This window comes from Pseudopipra pipra, chromosome 14 (genome assembly GCF_036250125.1).
Source record: "Pseudopipra pipra isolate bDixPip1 chromosome 14, bDixPip1.hap1, whole genome shotgun sequence".
In the NCBI taxonomy this organism is placed as follows: Eukaryota; Metazoa; Chordata; class Aves; order Passeriformes; family Pipridae; genus Pseudopipra; species Pseudopipra pipra.
The window spans coordinates 7,603,901-7,622,347 of NC_087562.1; the positions used below are offsets into that span (position 1 = coordinate 7,603,901).

At 41.8% G+C, this 18,447-nt stretch overlaps 1 protein-coding gene across 3 annotated transcripts in view; it reads left to right on the forward strand.

The window, feature by feature from the left end:
* The window catches only part of BANP (BTG3 associated nuclear protein), a 115,406-nt gene that overhangs the window by 18,880 nt on the left and 78,079 nt on the right, over positions 1 to 18,447 (forward strand). For all 3 annotated transcript variants that reach the window (XM_064671013.1, XM_064671015.1, XM_064671014.1), the window contains 3 exons: positions 7,460 to 7,582; positions 8,432 to 8,607; positions 15,623 to 15,862. In XM_064671013.1, the coding sequence (XP_064527083.1) occupies positions 7,460 to 7,582; positions 8,432 to 8,607; positions 15,623 to 15,862 (539 nt within the window). The remainder of the gene's footprint in view (positions 1 to 7,459; positions 7,583 to 8,431; positions 8,608 to 15,622; positions 15,863 to 18,447) is intronic.

Below are 18,447 nucleotides of genomic sequence, written 5' to 3' on the forward strand. Positions count from 1 at the left end.
CTTTTAGTTTCATTTTAGAACCAATATCCTTTAATTGTGAGGGTTTCTGGGAAGGGAAGGAGAGGAATAGCTGGAATCAAACAGGATTTGAGTTTATACACAGATTAGGGGGACATTTACTGGTCTAATTAGTGTCTAAGAACATTTAAACCCAATTACAGTATTAAAATGGGGGTTAACCTGACCCCTTGCCAAATCCCATAGGATGATATTAGCTGAATTCCAGGGAAAGCAGAACATTTAATTCCATGGCTCCATGAGCACAGGCAGCTCTTGCTTTCCAGGAATAAATATAAAGGTGCATGACTTGGAATTTGGTTCATATGGCTCGTGCTTTTCCTTCTGCCTAAATAAACAATTAAAAAAATTCTTGTATTTAATGAAATTGGAGAGTTTTTACCTCTTGAATATTGTAAAATGGGATTAGAATTTAGTGAAACTCTAAAAATCTTAATATATATGTGAAAGTACGTGTTACATTCCGTATATTTTAAGAAGTAATTTATTAAGCATATAATAAACAGAAGGGGGCAGAAAAGCCCTATATATTCTTTCAGGTTCCAGTCTTGAAAACTTAAATATTTTGGCTGTTCCAGTCTCTGGGAGTTTGAAAATCCGACGGTAAGAAACTTTTCCTGTAAATTGGGTATTTAATTCTGCAAGTGCAACAAATGAAAGGAGTGAAGAGGAAAGCAGATAATCAAATACTGATTAAAGGGCAAGGTTTCATCTGCCTTTGGAAATGGAACATTTAGAAATTAGATTATGAAAATTTAGAAATGCAGGTTGTCTTTTGAACTAATTTGCATACCAGTTTATAGCAGATTGAAGTACCAGTAATTCTGTTTTTAAAAATTGCAAACTCAACTGCTTTTCTCTTGGAAAATAATCCACAGTAGTATAGTTTAAAAAGAAATAATCTCCAGTGTTTTTGGAGAGTCCCAGTTTTACTTTAAGCAAGAGGGAAAAGAGCAGTAGAGGGATGCAGAGCTTCCCAGGCGTGGAATGACCTCAGCAGCTGGACTTGATGATCTTAAAGGTCTTTTCCAACCTTTTTTGGTTCTGTAACATCTCTCAAGGTTGGTAATGTGGCAAAGAGCCAGAGTTCCATCTGCTTTCTTTGGCAGCAGGTGCCATTTAACTGATACATTTCCAAACTAAAAAACACACTGGTTGGAGTCCGAGTGTCTTTCCAAACAGGATTTTTTCCTTTTTGGGGAACTGTACATTTTTGCATATCTTTAGCTCAATCTCTTTGTTCCATAGCACAGGGTGGAGTATGAGGCAGGAAATCTGCTCCTAATAACCTTTTAAATTGGATTCTTCAGACAAAGTGAAGAGTGGCATTTCTTTAAATGCCTTCAGGGCATCTGGAAATTCCAGATTCCGTCCCAGCTCTCAGAGCAGCATCCTTGGCCTTCCTAGAAAAATGTGTGTGTGGTGGCAAGTGGACAGAACTGGCTGGGGAATGAGGAAAAGCAGGAAAACCAGAGGTACCTGATGGAAATTATTTACAAACCACTCTGTTTGCAGAAACCTGCTGTTGGATTTATTGGCAGTTTATCTGATGATCGTCAGGGCTTCACTTATTATGATTAGTGTCTTGAAAGCCAGTTCATAACACTGCCTCTTTTCCCCTGAGCTTTTAGTGCCTAAATCAGACTTATGCTGATCTTAGAATTTGTAAGAAAATTATAAAAATAATGTAGAAGTAGTTAATTGTATAATAAAGTATTCCAAGTCTTTTGTTTCACACAGACTTTTCTAAACATGAAGCAATTTGTATTTTAGTAAATAATTCCATTCATAGTGCTCAGGATCAGTCCAGCCTCTCTCATTTTATACTCAATTCAATCTCCAGTTGCTGCACTGCTCCTACTTATCTGGCTCAGGAAGTTAAGCCTCAAAGAAGGGTAATAACTGCAAATTTCTTTCCATACTGTCTGCAAACAAGATCTCTTTGCTGTTGTATTTTTATGAGTTTATCTTCAAAAAGGCTGCTATTAACCTGTGAGTTTTTTCATGACCTGGCCTTTTCTTGTCCATAAGCAAAAGCAGAGGACTAATAATTAATGTAATTTCTAGTATAGTATTTTTCAATCCTGGTTATGTCACATAAGGCCTGGATGTTCTATTTTTGCTGGTTTTGTGTATTTGTTTAAGGCAAGAGGTTCATTAATGTGTCACCACATTAAATTTTTGCAGAGTTTCAGTTGTGTTCAAAAGAAGAGATTTTTAAATTTAGTTGCATTTTTTGAAAAACGAGGTATACATTTACTTGTGTACCCAGAGAGGTGGTGGAAAATGCCTGAAGAAATGAGCCTGGCTTTGTAAGAGGTGGTTTCTGGGGAGTTTTGGGTCACTTGAGGTGTTACCTGGTTGTTGGGGAGTTGTTGAACTCGTTGGGTGTTGTCATTTATGACTGATCCCACTCGGTTGTCCAGGTGGGTTTAGCTTTTCTCAGGGCAGAATAATCCACAACAGATTTTTAACAATTTTTAAAATTGGTGAATAAAGTTGATCTTAAAGCTGGTAATTGATGTTTTTCTAACTGAGCCAACTCAGAGGCTCCTCTGTAGGTAAGGCTGAGTGCAATGAACTACAGAGATGTATCTGTAACGTGGAAAATGTCTGGCTTGTACTTAGTTGAGTTCAAAATTTGATGTTGACTGTTCTTAAATTGTTAACAGTATGTTTTAATAAATCCTCATTTGCTTTATCATTATTATTAATTGAGTGCAACTCTCCCAGGTCTCAGATCCATGAATCTCTCCAACCATGGCTGGTGTACTTTGGCTTGTCTTTTCCCCTCATCCTTGGGGCTGGCTTTGCAATGTCTGCTCTGGGCTAATGTTCCACATGCAGGGAATCCAAAGATAATTCTTGATGGCTGAACTCTCCCTGACAATGATGGATAACGCTGCTGCTTTTTTGGCAGTTGGCTGTAACGAGGCAAACGGATGGGCTGGGACTTTAAAATTTTAACTGCTCTTGGTTTCCCACCTGCTTGGGGAACAGTTTGCTTGTTGACAAGTTTGCTCTTTAGAGGAGCTGCATTAATTTTTAGGGCATAAATCCAGTATAATTTCATGTATTCTTTGCCAGTTTGTGGTTTTGTTCGTGTAGTGCAAGTTCATAAGTGGGTTTTCTCATTCCTCTTTGGATAGGGATCCTTAACTGTGTGTGCAGAAGGCAAAGGAAGCAGGTGGCCATCAGGAGGAAGGAGCATTTTAACTTTATCTTCCTAAATAGAGATGAAAAGATGCAAAGAGTGGCCGTTCTTCCAGATGAACACAAGTGTTACTGAAAGATAAATCAGAAAAAAAAAAAGGAGGAAAACACCACACTTTTAAAAAAGATATTTGTCTATATAATTTGAAAAATATTTAGATTTAATATAATAACTGTAATATTCCTCCAGAGCTCCGACACATGCACGAACTATACATTTAAGTCTTCATGTTCATCTGGAAAATACCAAAGTTCAAGGTCTCATTCCCAGACTTGCTTTCCTTAAGGCTGTGTTTGGCTGGAGGCTCTGCCAGCAGGAACTCCAAGTCCTGCATCCTGAGCTCCTCTGCTCCTCCATTAACTGCTCCTTGTGATGTGTCTCGGAGAACGAGGAGAACAACTTGTCTGAAAAGTTCAATCCAAGTTTTTCCAAGTAATTTTCATCCATTTGGAGAAACACTTTTGATCTTGCACCTTGTGGAAGATTTTTCCCTCTCTCCAAATGAAAACCTCAGCTGGGAAGAGGAGGAGATGATGGGCCTGGTACTGCCAAAAGTTCTTTTCTGTCACTGGCTGCACTCTCTGTGATTGGCAGGTTATTGGCAATGGAAACCCAGCCAGGAAGATTAATGAGCATTTCTGCCTCACACGTTTTCCATACTCAAAATGACCTTTGGCAGCAATTTTCTTATGCAAAATATAGAAGGGCCTTTTAAAAAAAAATATCAGAGCCTAAATTGAAAACTACACTTGAAAATCATTAGTTGGTATGTTAATTTTTTTAGAAATATTTTCACCTGTAATTTTGCAGATTATTCAGTAATCAGTAAAAAATCCCCAAATATTATTATATCTGTACATTTCATGCATTTATAACTTTTTACTAAGTTGGGTCCAAGAACAGGCAAATTGCAGAGCCAGTCTCTCCAAGTCCTAATGCTTATGGGGAAAGGAATATGTGAGCACAAGTGGAAAGTTGTGCAGCCTGTGCAGACACGCTGGGCTTGGGAAACACTCCCCCTGACCCCCTGAATATTTTCTTTCCATCTTCTCCAGTAGTCCTGGCAGCACTCAGAGAAAGAATTGCTTCACTTGGGATCTCAGTGAATATCAAAAGCTTTCCTCCTCCTCCTTGGTGTTTTCTGTATTTCAGTACATAAGGAGTGATTTAAAGTTACTTCATCTTCAGAGATGGACAGAGTGAAAAAAGAAATTGGAATATTAAGTGAGGATGCACTTGTCTGTAATGAGTTTTAATGAATTCCTCTGATGGATTTTTGTCAGCTTGGCCTGATATTTTGATTTTATGTAGAATTCTGTGTTTATTTTGTGTATATTTGGTAGATTTCTAAATAGATCTGAAAACAGAGATTAGAACATCTCACAGGGAAGTCAATGGGAAGCAAATTCCCGTATCCCTCTCTGCAACTCCCTGACAGGAGGGGGGAGCCAGGTGGGGGTCAGGCTCTGCTCCCGGGGATCAAGGGACAGGACAAGAGGAAATGGCCTCAAGCTGTGCCAGGGGAGGTTCAGGTTGGACATGAGGAGGAATTTCTTCCTGGAAAGGGCTGTCAGGCATTGGAAGGGGCTGCCCAGGGAGGTGCTGGAGTCCCCATCCCTGGGGTGTCCAAGGAAGGCCTGGACATGGCACTCAGTGTTCGGGGCTGGGAGACAAGGTGGGGGTCATTCACAGGTTGGACTTGATGATCTGGGAGCCCTTTTCCAACCTCAGTGATTCCATAAATCTGTGATCTGCAGGGAATGTTGTGGATCTGTGGATCTCCATTTCTCACATGTACAAATTGGAGTCCAGGAGAACCCTATGGAACCTTCCTTTTCAAATTTAGTGGGGCCTTTATGTACTGGTCCCAATGATTTCCTTTTCTCCCAGCTCAGGTTTCACAGCATCAGTTGTGACAAATTTCTGCCTCGATGGTGCCTCATTGTCACAATTTGTCAGCGAATTCCGGGGCTGTTTTTGTTCCACGTAGAACACGGACCGGAATCGTAGTTTCTTGATTAACATTTAGGATGTTTTCAATGGAAATGTTCCCTCCTCCTCCTTCTCCTCCTCATGCAGACTTTTGACAGCATCATTCTTCAGGAGTTAAACACAAGAAATTCCTTCTCCTTTAAGACTGAGAAAGAATTGAGCGACTTCATAAAAATGAACATTCCTAAAAAAAGGCACCACCCCCGCAACTACTTCCTTTTTTATGCCAGTTTTTAGTGCTAAGGCTTTTTTTCAAATATAAACTTAATAAGAGCAAAATGCTAAGGACTTTCTAAATGTAATTTTTATTGCATTTATCTCTACAGTTGAAATTAATTATTCAGAGTCTTCATTAAAAATAAGCTTTGGTAAGTGACATTTTAAACAGGCAGCCAGAAGTGATTGCAGGGAAGATGGTGATAAAGAACAGTGTCTAAAAGGAAGTGTAAAATGCTTGAACATTTTAAACTGGCCTGTAAAAACTTCCAGTGGAGCTGTTTGGGCAATTTGGGAAATGTAATGGGAGCACACATTGCTGCTGGACAGCATTGCCACGTATTGCTGTGCTGCCAAGTGTTTGATGGGGTTTTTCATTCAAATGTTCAGTGCTGGCATTGAGAAAATGGAAACAAGTTTCCTTTTTTTAAAAAAAAAATACAAAATATGTGAGTGTTTTTCCCCTTGATAATGGAGAAAATTTTGCACAGGTGACTATGAAAGTCATTTTAGACGATATTTTAGATGGCAACGAAAGGAAACCAACAGAACACCCCATTTATTGCTTGCTAAAATTTGAGCTTCACGTGCACATGAAGAGCTCTAGTACAGTCTGTACTTGTCTGTGATCAGCCAAACATCTTCCAGAGCATCTGCAGGTTTCAATCCAGCAGCTCATTGGCAGTCCATGAGGAATCCCATATGTTGTTAGGAACAGATGCAGTTACTGTAAGGGGGAGGCAGGGCATTAGAACCCGGGGCTTTTTGGAGCCAGAAAACCTGTGGTCAGCCCTCTTACCTGTGCCAAAGTTGGGCTGCATTCATTGTTTGCTCCTGTGACAGGTTCTTATCTTTGCTTTAGATCTTGATGATGGATAATGTAGTGCTTCAAGTCTTGTGTAGACACATGAGTGTTCAAGTGAGGGTGTGCTCTGTTACAGCTGAAGTAAACACAGTTCTGTCATCAGATTTGTTTAATTTGTGTTTCAGCTGTTTGCCAAAGGAAAATAAATGACCGTCAGTCATGTTTGAGATGCTGGACCAGTAAAAACAAGAGTGGACTGTTTACTGAGGGAAGCAGAGGGAGAGAGGAAAAGCTCCCCTGTCACTGAAACACAAGTTTTCTTCCAAGTCCTTTCCTTAAGTTCACCATGAGCAGAAACAGTCTTAGCTATCAAACCCTCAGAATATTGAGTAATGGTGTGGGAATAATGTCCATAATCTCTGAAAACAGATTAGATGCTGGTCTGCATGTGGAGACAATTGTTTACTTCATATTTCCTTTTGCAGTACAATGTAGACAACATTTCTTTAGTTGTTTCCTTCTATGTTGTCATCAGGAGTGATAGAGGTGTTCTGATTTCTCACACACTAAATGCTTTTCTGTTGTTTAAGATTTTTTTGTTTATATGTGTGAAATGCACACAAGAAACAGTTTAGTCCTGTTGTTATTTAAAGCTCCAGCCTGGCCTTGTTTGCCCTGATGCCCCTCGTGTCGCTCTCGTCTCCCTGCCCTGGAAGAAAACACACGCTCTTTAATCGAGCTCATCATCCAGTTTTGCAATAAGTCCTTTCAAATCTTTTTCCTGAGAATTACCCTACTAAAACTGGTGCATTCCCATGTAAATTGGCTGTGGTACCTCTGAAAACGCTCACTCAGACTCTCCAAAGAAGAATTTGGTGGCTCTTCAGAGCTGTGATTTACAGACTTCCCCCTGCCTATCTCGAATTGATGAATTCTTTATTGCTTTGCCAGGGGTAATGGACTTTTCTATAATTCCATTGAAGCCATCCATCCCTCCCTCCATCCCCTGTGAAGAAGGGAGTGCTTGGAATGGTGCAGGTGTCAGGCTCGATGGATGAGCAGCTTTAGCGTCTGATCTGTGGCCACGATGCTGGAGAAGGAGCCGGGCCTGGAGGCCGTGTCAGGACTGTTTAAACCACAAAGCTGTGCCAGTGTTTTATGTATCAGGTTTGCTCCTTTCCATTCTCATTTCCTCTCTGATCTCTGTCTTGCAGTGTTGTCCCTCAGACCACAGTGATCCTCAACAATGACCGGCAGAATTCCATCGTGGCCAAGATGGTTGGGCAGGAAGAGCCGTTGAGCAGAGCAGCGGATTCCCTGGAAAACATCCTTAGCAAGTTAGTAGCATGCCCAGGAATCCTCCCCTTCATTCCCTGCTTTGACAGAGCAGTATCAGTTTAAAGTTTGAAGTGCAATTTGAAGTGCAAAATGAGGAATACTCGAGGTAATAGTGATGGAAATGATGGAAACATTGAACCTAGACTTGGATGTTTTCTCAGGCTGACAGTAAAGGGAAAGCAATGCTTCACTCTTGATGGGAAAGACCGTCCTGGAGGATCTGGGGTTGGTCCCATGTTATTTGACAGCTGACAGTTAAAGACAGAGTGCCCACAGCCACGTGTTTCTGCACGATCACTTGAGAAGATGCCAAAATCCTGTATTTAACCAGCTGAAGGAAGAATGAGGAGCAGCCCAGGAAGGCTTGTACTATCTTAAGCAAATTTTCAATAAGTAAAACTGGGGATTCTGCATAGAAAATGGTCTTCAAGAATATGTTTTCATAAATAATTTAAATACTTTATTTGTTTTGCACACTGGGCTGAGGCTTTTCCATTAATGCAAATTTAGACAGTGTATCTAAGACTTTTTGATTTCTTCTTCTATTTTCCTTCCATTTTTATTTTGCTGGATAGCTCTGGGTTATAAACAGGATTAAGGAGTTTAAAGGAGTTCGTTTAATAAATTATTTAATAATTTATTTAATAATACATTTAATTTTGTCAGTTAGGGTTTTTAATTCCCTTGTAATGATGTACCAGGGCCATAAGTTGGACTCGATGATCCTCCAGTGCCCAGTCATTCCTTGAACAAGTTGTGTCCTTTCCAACTCGGGTTATCCTGTGATTCTATGCTATTCCCAATGAAGGTTATGTTTTCCCAAAGTTCCATCCCCTCCTTCCCCACAGTGCCGTTCCGGGCCGTCGGCAGAACACCATCGTGGTGAAGGTGCCGGGGCACGACGACAGTCACAACGAGGACGGCGAGAGCGGCTCCGAGGCCAGCGACTCCGTGTCCAACAGCGGCCAGATGGGGAGCCAGAGCATCGGGAACAACGTCACCCTCATCACCCTCAACTCCGAAGGTACCTTGGCTGTGAGGCCGCTGAGCAAAGTAAATGTGGTGGTGCAATGAACTGAGAATCAACTGGCAACTTCCAAGATCATATCGTGGGTCTTCCTTGGAATTTTTAGGAAGCGCAGTGAGATCAGATAAGGGTGGATGTATTTGAATCATTTGCTTGCTGAAAATATGTTCTAAGACACCTGAGCTCAGGATGCTTCAAGTTTTATAGGTATTCAACCAACACACGTGTGTTGTAAAGAGCTTCTAGGTTCTGTTTGTATGTTGTGAAACAGAGTTGCTTTGAAGGTGTTTTATAGAATCATGGAATGGTTTGGGTTGAAAGGGACCTTAAAGATCCTCTTGTTCTAACCCCTTAAGTGGGCAGGGACATCTTGCACTATCCCAGGTTGCTCCAAGCCCCATCCAGCCTGGCTTTTAACACTTCCAAGGATGGGGTATTTCTGTTTAGGTCAACGGGGAATCAAAAGCAGATTGAGACTGAGAAGTTCCTCTCAAAAAATGTTCAGATTGCAGATAGTGCTAGTATTTCAATGTGAAAAAAAATATAAAATGTTCTTTCTGTGGAGTCTGTTAATAGTTCTATATCAAGCATAGTGTGGCCAGCAGGACTAGGGAAGTGATTGTCCGTCTGTGCTGGGCACTGGTGAGGTCACACCTTGAGTTCTGTGTCCAGTTCTGGGCCCATCACTGCAAGACAGGCATGCCAGGAGCAAAATTGCCAACATCAGGAGGATATTCATTGTCTAATTCCCTTTTTGACTTGCTTTGGCACAGATTTGCACACACAAACGTGACATTGGCTCTTTATGCCATTGTTGTACATGTAAATTTTGAAGGAACGCCTAATCCATTAATGTCTTCAGATCTGATTTCCTTCAGACCTTTAGAACACTCATCCATTAAAAATCTCCCTGAGATGGATGAATGCTCTGAGAATCAGATCAGTGATCCCCACCTCCCTCTCCTTGCCCTTGCACAGGAGGGCTGCTGAGTGACCTCTCCTGCAGGGTGTCACAAATGAAATTATTAATAAAGCAAGGGATGAAGAATGGTAGGGCTGCTGTGCAGACTTGTTTTTTTCAGCAGTAAAAGGCAAAAGTCACAGCAAAAGGAAAAAAATCATCAGCTTTCAGACTATGACAGTTTTGTGAATCAATTCTTTAGGCCTTCATATCTCTGGAGATATTGAATCAAAGAATGGTTTGGGTTGGAAGGGACCTTAAAGCTCATCTCATTCCAGCCCCTGCCATGGGCAGGGACACCTTCCACTAGACCAGGTCCAACCAGCCCCATCCAACCTGGTCTTAGCACTAATTTAAGTAAGGTCTGATGAACAGTCTCTTTTCACAACAGTTGTCATCCTAACATTGTGTTCTTTTGGATTTTGCCTTCCATTGGAAAAAAATAACACTGGGAAGAACATTAGATCCACACTAGCTTTAAATTAGAGGAGTTTTAAACCCATTCTGTTCAGTACCTGTGTTGTTTCCTGACTGCAGTGAGCTCTCCCGTGCTGGAATGTGTCCATAATCCTGCCAAGGGCTGGTGTTCAGTTGACTAAACCATGCACCACCACAAAGCTGTTAGAAAACATTCTGACAGTCTCAAATATATTTATCTAAACAGCTTCTCTGGGTAACCTGTTCCACTGCCTCACCACCCTTTCAAGGAAGAATTTGTCCCCGTTATCCCATCTAACCTTGCCCTTTGGCAGTGGGAAGCCATTCCCCCTTGTCCTGTCACTCCAGCTCCTGATGAAGAGAATATCAAGTTAGAAATGTAAATGTGTATTTTTTGAGAAGGCAAACTGCTCTGCATTGTGTGGTAACTAAAGGATGAATATTTTTTGCAAAGAAAATTCTTTAGTCACATATTGTCTCTTCAGCTTGGCATCTGAGTCATTTTACAATAGTAGCATTAAACAGTGCTCAGGATTTGCTTTCCAAATGTGAATCCAAGCAGCTCTTTGTATGTGGCCCAGACTTATTTATCCACAGGATTTTCCAGTTCATGGCAAGATCAGATCTCACATGTTGGATGAGCATTTGCAGCCCTTTCCTGCCAAGCCCCTCATGACCAGATACAGGAAGAATGAACCATATCAGAGCAAAAGGGAACCATTTGTATCCTAAATCAATATTTTAGAGCTGGGGTGAAGGCACTGATGGGATTTCAGGAGCTGCAGTGTCTTGTTAAAGCCAAAGAAAATGATAGAACCTGAATTGCTCTGATGTTTTTTCAATTATTGGGAGCCAACAAATGACCGATGGTTTCTTCCAGGTGCCTGTCACGGTTATGTTTGGCATTAGCATGGGCCAGTGTGTAAAGTTAAACGTAATGAAGAGGCAAGAAACAAGGAAAAGTGGGCAAAATCCAAATGAGCTCTTTAACCTTTCTTTTAGCACAGCTTTAAACCCCATTGCTGGATTTGTAGGTTAATCTCCAGCCCAGCTGTCGCTCCCTTTCATAGATTTAATGATTGCTAATTAATAAAGTCAGTGCTCTATAGTCTCTGGCAATTAATCACTGCCCCTGTGAACTCTTGCAGGGGCTAATTGACAGAAGCTTATTTAAAAAGATCACAGAATCATGGAATGGTTTGGGTTGGAAGGGACCTTGAAGCTCATCTCGTTTCAACCCCCCCACATGATGATGTTGAATCTTCTGTACATCAGCCAAAATGCTATTTAATTTCTCTAGAAATGGAAGTTTATTTTTGTAGGTTAGGATCTGGGATTTAAAAAAAATTTTTCAAAGATTAATTCATCTTTCTGCCTTTCTGTACCTACCAGTGGTTTGCTACCACTGCCAGCTCTGCACCCAGCCTGGATAGTAAAATAAACACAATACTGGAGTAGTGGAACATGTTAATTCAAGTGCTTGTGTGGGCAGGTGTCTTCTTTTGTTTTCCCTTGTTTTAAAGGAATGACTGACAGCTCCCAGAGAGAGAGCAGAGCCTGGCTTTGCTTCCAGGCTCACATGTCAAAGCAGGGGAGTGTATTCTGATGGAAAAACGTGAGGAACAGCTCGATTGTCTCTCATCTCCCTGGGTGGGAGAACACGTCCAGAGGGAGCCTGAAAGCCTCAGCAACTCCTGTCTGGTTTGTGTTCTCTTGACAGGGGTTTTCTTGCTGCAAACCTCAAAAGGGCTCCTCCTATTCCCACAGAAATCCTTGTTTGCGTGGCAGCCTCGGCGCGTCCCTGCCCAAGCACCGGGATGGTCAGCGGTGTTGGGAGAGAAAAGAATGGATTTAGTACAGGAAAAAAGATTCAAAAATAGCCTTGAAAAGTGAATTAGTTCTGGCTTCAGTAGAATGGAGATAAAGGGAAATTTCCTGATCTTAAAAAAAAACCACTGAGGGGGAACTAGAAATTAGTGTGTCCTGGCAATGAGGTTCTGAGTGCAGAGGGGGAACCAGCTTGAACTGACAGCTTTGCACTGGAAGTAAAAATGATCAGGAGCCACTTCTGTGATGATACAATATTTGGTGTGAAAAAAGGCAAGGAAGTAGCTTTCCATGTAGCACTCCAAAGGCAGGGAGGTCATTAGGAAAATTCACTGAATCCCACAATAGTTGGGGTTGGAAGGGACCTCTGGAGATTGTCTGGTCCAACCCCTGCCAAGGCAGGGTCACCTGGAGCAGGTGACAAAGGAACACATCCAGATGGATTTGGAATGTCTCTAGAGAGGGAGACTCCACACCCTCCCTGAGCAGCTGTTCAGTGCTCTGCCACTCTCATGTAAAGAAGTTCTTAATTAATTAGGGAAAGAAAAATACTTTAGGGCAAAATAAGAAAGGTGATTAACTGAGTTCCAGGTGAGTGTGTAAATTTTAAGAAAAGTGTGTTCTTTGAATGTGCTTTTCCTCCCAGCTCCCAGTTATTGATTTTTTTGAAGTCTTTAAGGAGTAGAAGCAGCTGAGTGTGGTTGTGCAGAGCTCAGTCAGTGTGTGGATATTCCAGTGAATGTACTAAATAATTCAACTCATCCAGATTCTCTCTAGGTATCACACACAAACCTGATAATACAAATAAAGAACCATTCCAAAAGCATTAAAGGATGTTTGAGTGTAGGAACTTCAAATAATGCAGAGTTATTAATGTGTTCATGTACTTAATTGTTCAGAGGGAATTTACATCCAACTCCCAGTCTCTTTTCCTTTATTCATTCCATCTCCCCCCCACACACCAGGGCTCAGAGTGTTTCTGCCTCGCTCAGAAGTGGCACTGCATTTTCTCTTTTCACCAGATTTTATGTGCCAATCCTGTGTTTGCTCCCTGCAAAGTGCCAGATGTGTTGGCAGCCTGGTAGGCATGATTTTTATATATAATAAAGAATAATTCAGCTTTTGTGCCCTGCAGTGAGACAGTAGATTCATGGTTAACTCCAGTCATGCAAGTCCTGCTTAATGCAAGATGATTGTAAAATAAATTCCCTTTCTGTCGAAACTTTTCAAGCAGGAGGAAAATACAAGAGATAATTTAATGGGGGGATTGTGGTCATAGGTCAGAATAACAAGATAGTGTCTTTTTTTCCAGCCTGTGAGCAATAAAAGAACAGTTGCATGTGGTAAAAACAGTATGTTCTGGACTCAGTGCCAGTAGAAAAAAGAGATTATTTTGCAAATTGAAAAAAAATCTTTGGTTCACGTAGGTTAACAGGGTTTGTTAAGCAAGTCTGCAGGCAAAAGGTGTTCCATGAGGAGGAATAGCTCCTATATCCCATAGCAATCCTGTCAACTGGTAAGGAAATAAGTTTGTGATAGGATGAGAATAATTTATTCAGGCTTCCTAGAATGTCTTTGAAAAACATACACATTTATCCGGAGATGGTTTTGCTTTGCCAGCTCTGCCCAAATTTTTAGAAACCAGGCAATTTATCTTCAGGAACAGCCTGTTGTTTTCCCTGATAATGTTAACCAGACTTGTGGTGAGCCCAGACACAGTGGCATTCAAAACAAGCTGGAATTCATCCCAACTACCTTATTTTTTTGGATGGCACCTGGTTCTGGGAGCAGAAATCAGCCGGTGTGCCCTGTTACATGCTCAGGGTAAAAAGGAAGGCGGAAATGAAATATATATATATATATATATATACATATAAGGTCCGATTTCAACAGACAGAAGTTTGAGGGATGACTTGCTGCATACATCAGTAAAAAATATTTTTCCTTACCAATTATTAGATATTGGGGATAAATTCTTGGCTGTGAGGGTGGGGAGGCCCTGGCACAGGTTGCCCAGAGAAGCTGTGGCTGCCCCATCCCTGGGAGTGTCCAAGGTCAGGTTGGATGGGGCTTGGAGCAACCTGGGCTAGTGGAAGGTGTCCGTGCCTATGGCAGGATAATCTTTAATGTCCCTTCCAACCCAAACCATTTTAGGATTCCTTGATTGTCTTACAGCTGATAATCTGCTGTCCCAGTGATATCTCAGTGTTGCACAATCCAACGTTTGCTCCATCCTGTCGTTTTTCATCACAATAAACCTGCCCCTGACATGTGCTGTGACTCAACCCAGAGGTCACGTTGGAAAAGCAGCTTTTAGTGTTTGAGTTGCTTTTATGTTATATTTTATTTACTGCTTTTGGCTTGTAGTCTGATAAAGCTCAGGCTGCTTAGCCCAGGCCAGGGTTTGGAAATACAGATGCTGCTCAGGGTCCTGCTCACGTGAAAAGGAGGCGCTGGTCGCTGTGAGCTCTGTCACCCTGTTTAGTGACAAGGGGTTGTGGGTCCCAGGAATTTGTGACTGTGCATATCACCAAGCTCTCCTTTAAAGTCACTTAATGCAAGATCAGTCATGTAACTGAATGGCTTATTCACAATAAATTACTGTAACCCTCTGGTATGGAAGGGCTGAGTAACCCCTGAGCCAGGAAGCCTTGTTTTACTGCACAGAGTTGAGTAAACATCGAAATCAAATCCAAATGGTCCCTGTCAGTGAACACTGAAACACTACTGGGATGTTTTTCTGTCCATTTCTATTATCACTGTCAAGAATTCTACTGGAATTTTTGGTTTTGTCTGGAATGAGTCTCATCCTCAGTCCTGTGTTCCATCCTCCACTTGAGCAGGAATTGGTCCTGGGCTCTGTTCTAGTTTCTGGTTAGTCTTGAATCCACTAACTTTTGGCATTGTCTGCACAGATTAATTTTAAGTGAGAGCATAGTATTCCTTTGAATTTAATTAATTTTATTTAATCAATTTAATTCCTAGTGTTTCTTTTTTTTTCTGCCAAACTGACAAGCAGGAACAGAAATAAAAAAGCTTCTTAATATATAGAATGTATGTGTTGGTGGGTATAGCTCTGCTCCTAATGAGCTTACACTTGAATAGAAAGGAAGAGTCACTTGGCAGATGATTAGTGATTGATAAATTATCTTTGTGCTGGGCCTTTTCCTTGGTCAACTGGTTGTTTAGAAAATAATGTAGCCGGTAAATTTGAAGAAAGACCGAAATTTTTTGGGGGAATCTCTGGCTACAATCTAAATGATTGTCATTGCTTGAGATACTCATTTTAAGTGATTAAACAAATTCACTATTGATTGTAATTTCTTAAATTTGTTATCCTGCTTAGACTCCTTTTTATCTGATACTTTTGGGGGGGGGGGAAATGTGGTTCAAAGCTGTTGACTGCTTGAAATGAGCTGTGCTTTCAGAATAATGTGGCATTGCAGTAATCTTCATTTTTAGGGGATGACTAAGGCTGCCTGAGAACACTGTGACTGGAGTGTTTTCTCTGGTGTGAGACACTTTAAAAGGCATCTGAGAGTGAGTTGGACATCTGGACTAACTGCACCAGATCCTGGCAAGGCCAGAATGTGAATGGCAATAATTTGGTCTGAATTTGAGAGTAATTTTTATCAGTAGCAGATCCCACGAGCCTCTTTTCATGCTTAAATTTGAAAGTTTATGGAGACTGGGAGGAAAACTTGGAGAGGTCACAATAAGAACCGTTGGCTGTAAGTTGAACCTGACTGGTGGCACAACCAGAACGTGTCTGATGTGTGTTTGCAGAGGATTATCCCAACGGGACGTGGCTGGGGGACGAGAACAACCCCGAGATGCGGGTGCGCTGCCCCATCACGCCCGCGGACATGCTGCACATCAGCACCAACTGCCGCACGGCCGAGAAGATGGCCCTGACCCTGCTGGACTACCTGTTCCACCGCGAGATCCAGGCCATCTCCAACCTCTCGGGCCAGGGCAAGCACGGCAAGAAGCAGCTGGACCCGCTCATGATTTACGGGATTCGCTGTGAGTGTCGCGCCGGGAATTCCGAAACGCAGATTGGGTTTTGTGAGAGCGGGGCCTGGGTTGGTGTTGCAGCTTTTGGTGGGTTTTGCTTGTGAAGGAATCCCAGTGGGCTGGTTTCATTCAGTTTGTTGTGCGTGTTCGCCGCAGATTCCTCGGTGTTGAATTCTGAATTTGGATTTTTTCAGAACTGCCATCTGTGAGCACAGCAAATGTGGTAGAAACATTCCTTTTTCACATAATGGAACAAAAAATTAGGCAAATGATGCAAATTTCAAGTGCTCAAAGCAGGATGGTCTTGAATCTTAGTTTTTGACTTCCCATTGCTGTGTGTTATTTCCAAATATTTGCTGTGATTGTGATGGAAGAAATTTGCAATCTCAGTATCATAAAATCTGTGGATTCGTAGCAGGGACTCACACGATGCTGATGGGCTTGTTTCTGTTCCAGTGTGCACGAGTCTTTTGATTATTTTAAATATTATGGAGTAATGAACAGATATTACTTATATTGAAGGCACAGTTTTTGTTAATTTAAAAGGAGTCAAACATGGTTTTATACAGAATGTGGTAGGCACAGCCACTGGCTGTATAAGTGAAGAAGGGTCTGGATGTGCGTGACTTATAGCAGAGGATGACTTGGTGAATACACTGAGGTCAGCCAAGTCTGTTCTCTGCAATTCAGTTCCAGGAAATTAGAATATCCAGGATACTGGGAAAAGGTTCTTCCCCCAGAGGGTAGTGGGGCACTGACCAGGCTCCCCAGGGCAGTGGTCACGGCCCCAAGGCTGCCAGAGCTCAAGGAGCATTTGGACAACACTCTCAGCACATGGTGGGATTTTGGGCTGTCCTGTGCAGGGCCAGGAGTTGGACTGGATGATCCTTGAACTGGATTCTGATAAACCAATAGATCTTGTAGTTAAAAGATTCTTTGTAGTCACATTTTATGTTGGTCACCTGAAGTGGGAATAATTTGTTATACCAGAGAGCTTTGTATGGAATTGCTAGTTTAAAATTCCAGTGAAGGCTTAAAAACATGGCCAGAGAGAGCCTGTTTGGAGTGGTGCTTGAAGAATTGGATGTTTTTATGCTTCTCTTGGGACAATGTGTGGAATAGTTACAGGGAAGGAAATGTGGAGAGTTTGATGATGCCACTGCTGTGCTTTGCTTACTGAGCTGAGGAAACACAGTCCTGTTGACCTGCTGTTGTTTCTAGTGGTTTTCTGGCTATTTTGGGCAAACTGCTTCCCAAAACTAACCCCCTCAGTTGGCTGTGTTAGGCCAAGTTTTGTCTCATTACTTACCTGAAGAAGACTTCAGGCTTCTTCTGCAGATATGTTAAATACATATTTTTAAGAGATATAATAATTTAGTTCTGATCTCCAAACCCTTTTTGTCTATTGATCTCATCAAAGTAAATGATGCTTTTCCAGTGTGTTTTTAAAACTTAGATTTTTGTTGACAGTAGTTTTTGGAGACATGAAGAAATGGATCTTTCTCCAGTGCTAAAGCAAGTCCCAGGCAGCCCTTTTCCCATCACTTTAATCCTTGAGCACAAATCACACGAGTCAGTTTGGAATTGGTTGTGTAGGAAAATCAGATTTTTGAAGATGTGAGCAAGGGGAAGGAATGTGCCCATGTGACCAAGTGCTCCAGCTGGGAATTATGTCATTTCTGTGAGGCATTCTGACCATGAAGAAACTGGATTATGGAAGTGGTTCCTGCAGCTGGAAAAGGTCTGGAATGGTACAGATGTAGGAGCAGTGCATCATGAGCACTGAATGACTGTCTTTGATGTCATGAGCACGGTTTGGAGGGTTTGAGATCCAGGTGTCTGAAAAACACCTTTATTTCTTCTTCACGTTGATCAGTGTGTTGCTTTATTTTGGGAACCAGTCCATAAAAAAACAAGGAACTGTGGATATCCTGTGCAAAAAATCCCTCCTATGTGGGTCTGACCAGAGTTTACTGGTTTGGGTACCAAAATATTAATGGTTCTTGAGATTTGCTACCACATGACAAAGAATCCTGTGGCAGCAAATGAAGAAAACTCATGTTAACTTGATGAAGCAGCAAATTTAAGAGTAGCAACAGTGGTCCAGAAATGATGATTGCACAGAACAACTTAATTTGTCATCACTGGGAGTAATTAAGTGGAAGTGAGATTGGATTTCAGTGGTCTGTTCATGGCTGTGGATGAGTCCCAGCTTTCCAGGGGAGGTTGTGCCCGTGCTCAGTTCGGTGGCAGAACTCCTGGTGAGTTCATCTGTGCCATGATTTCATCCCTCTTCTTTGCCAGAGGGTTACTGGGAAGAGCCCTGCTGTCCCACATCCCCCTCACCTCTCCACACACCAGCTGCTTTTTATCAGGGAACTGTTGTTCCATAAAACTGACCAAAATCTGAGTGCAGCTCTGCCTCAGGTGCATTTCCCAACAATGTGGTTTGATTCTGCTCTGGTGAGACTTCAATGCATTAATTTAAACATAAATGAAAAATCCAATGTCATCAGCCTCACCCTTGCCAGTCACAGCTGGAGGAGCTCAGGCCAATAGAAAGGATTTTATTTTTCTTGCAGTTTGTCAGTGGA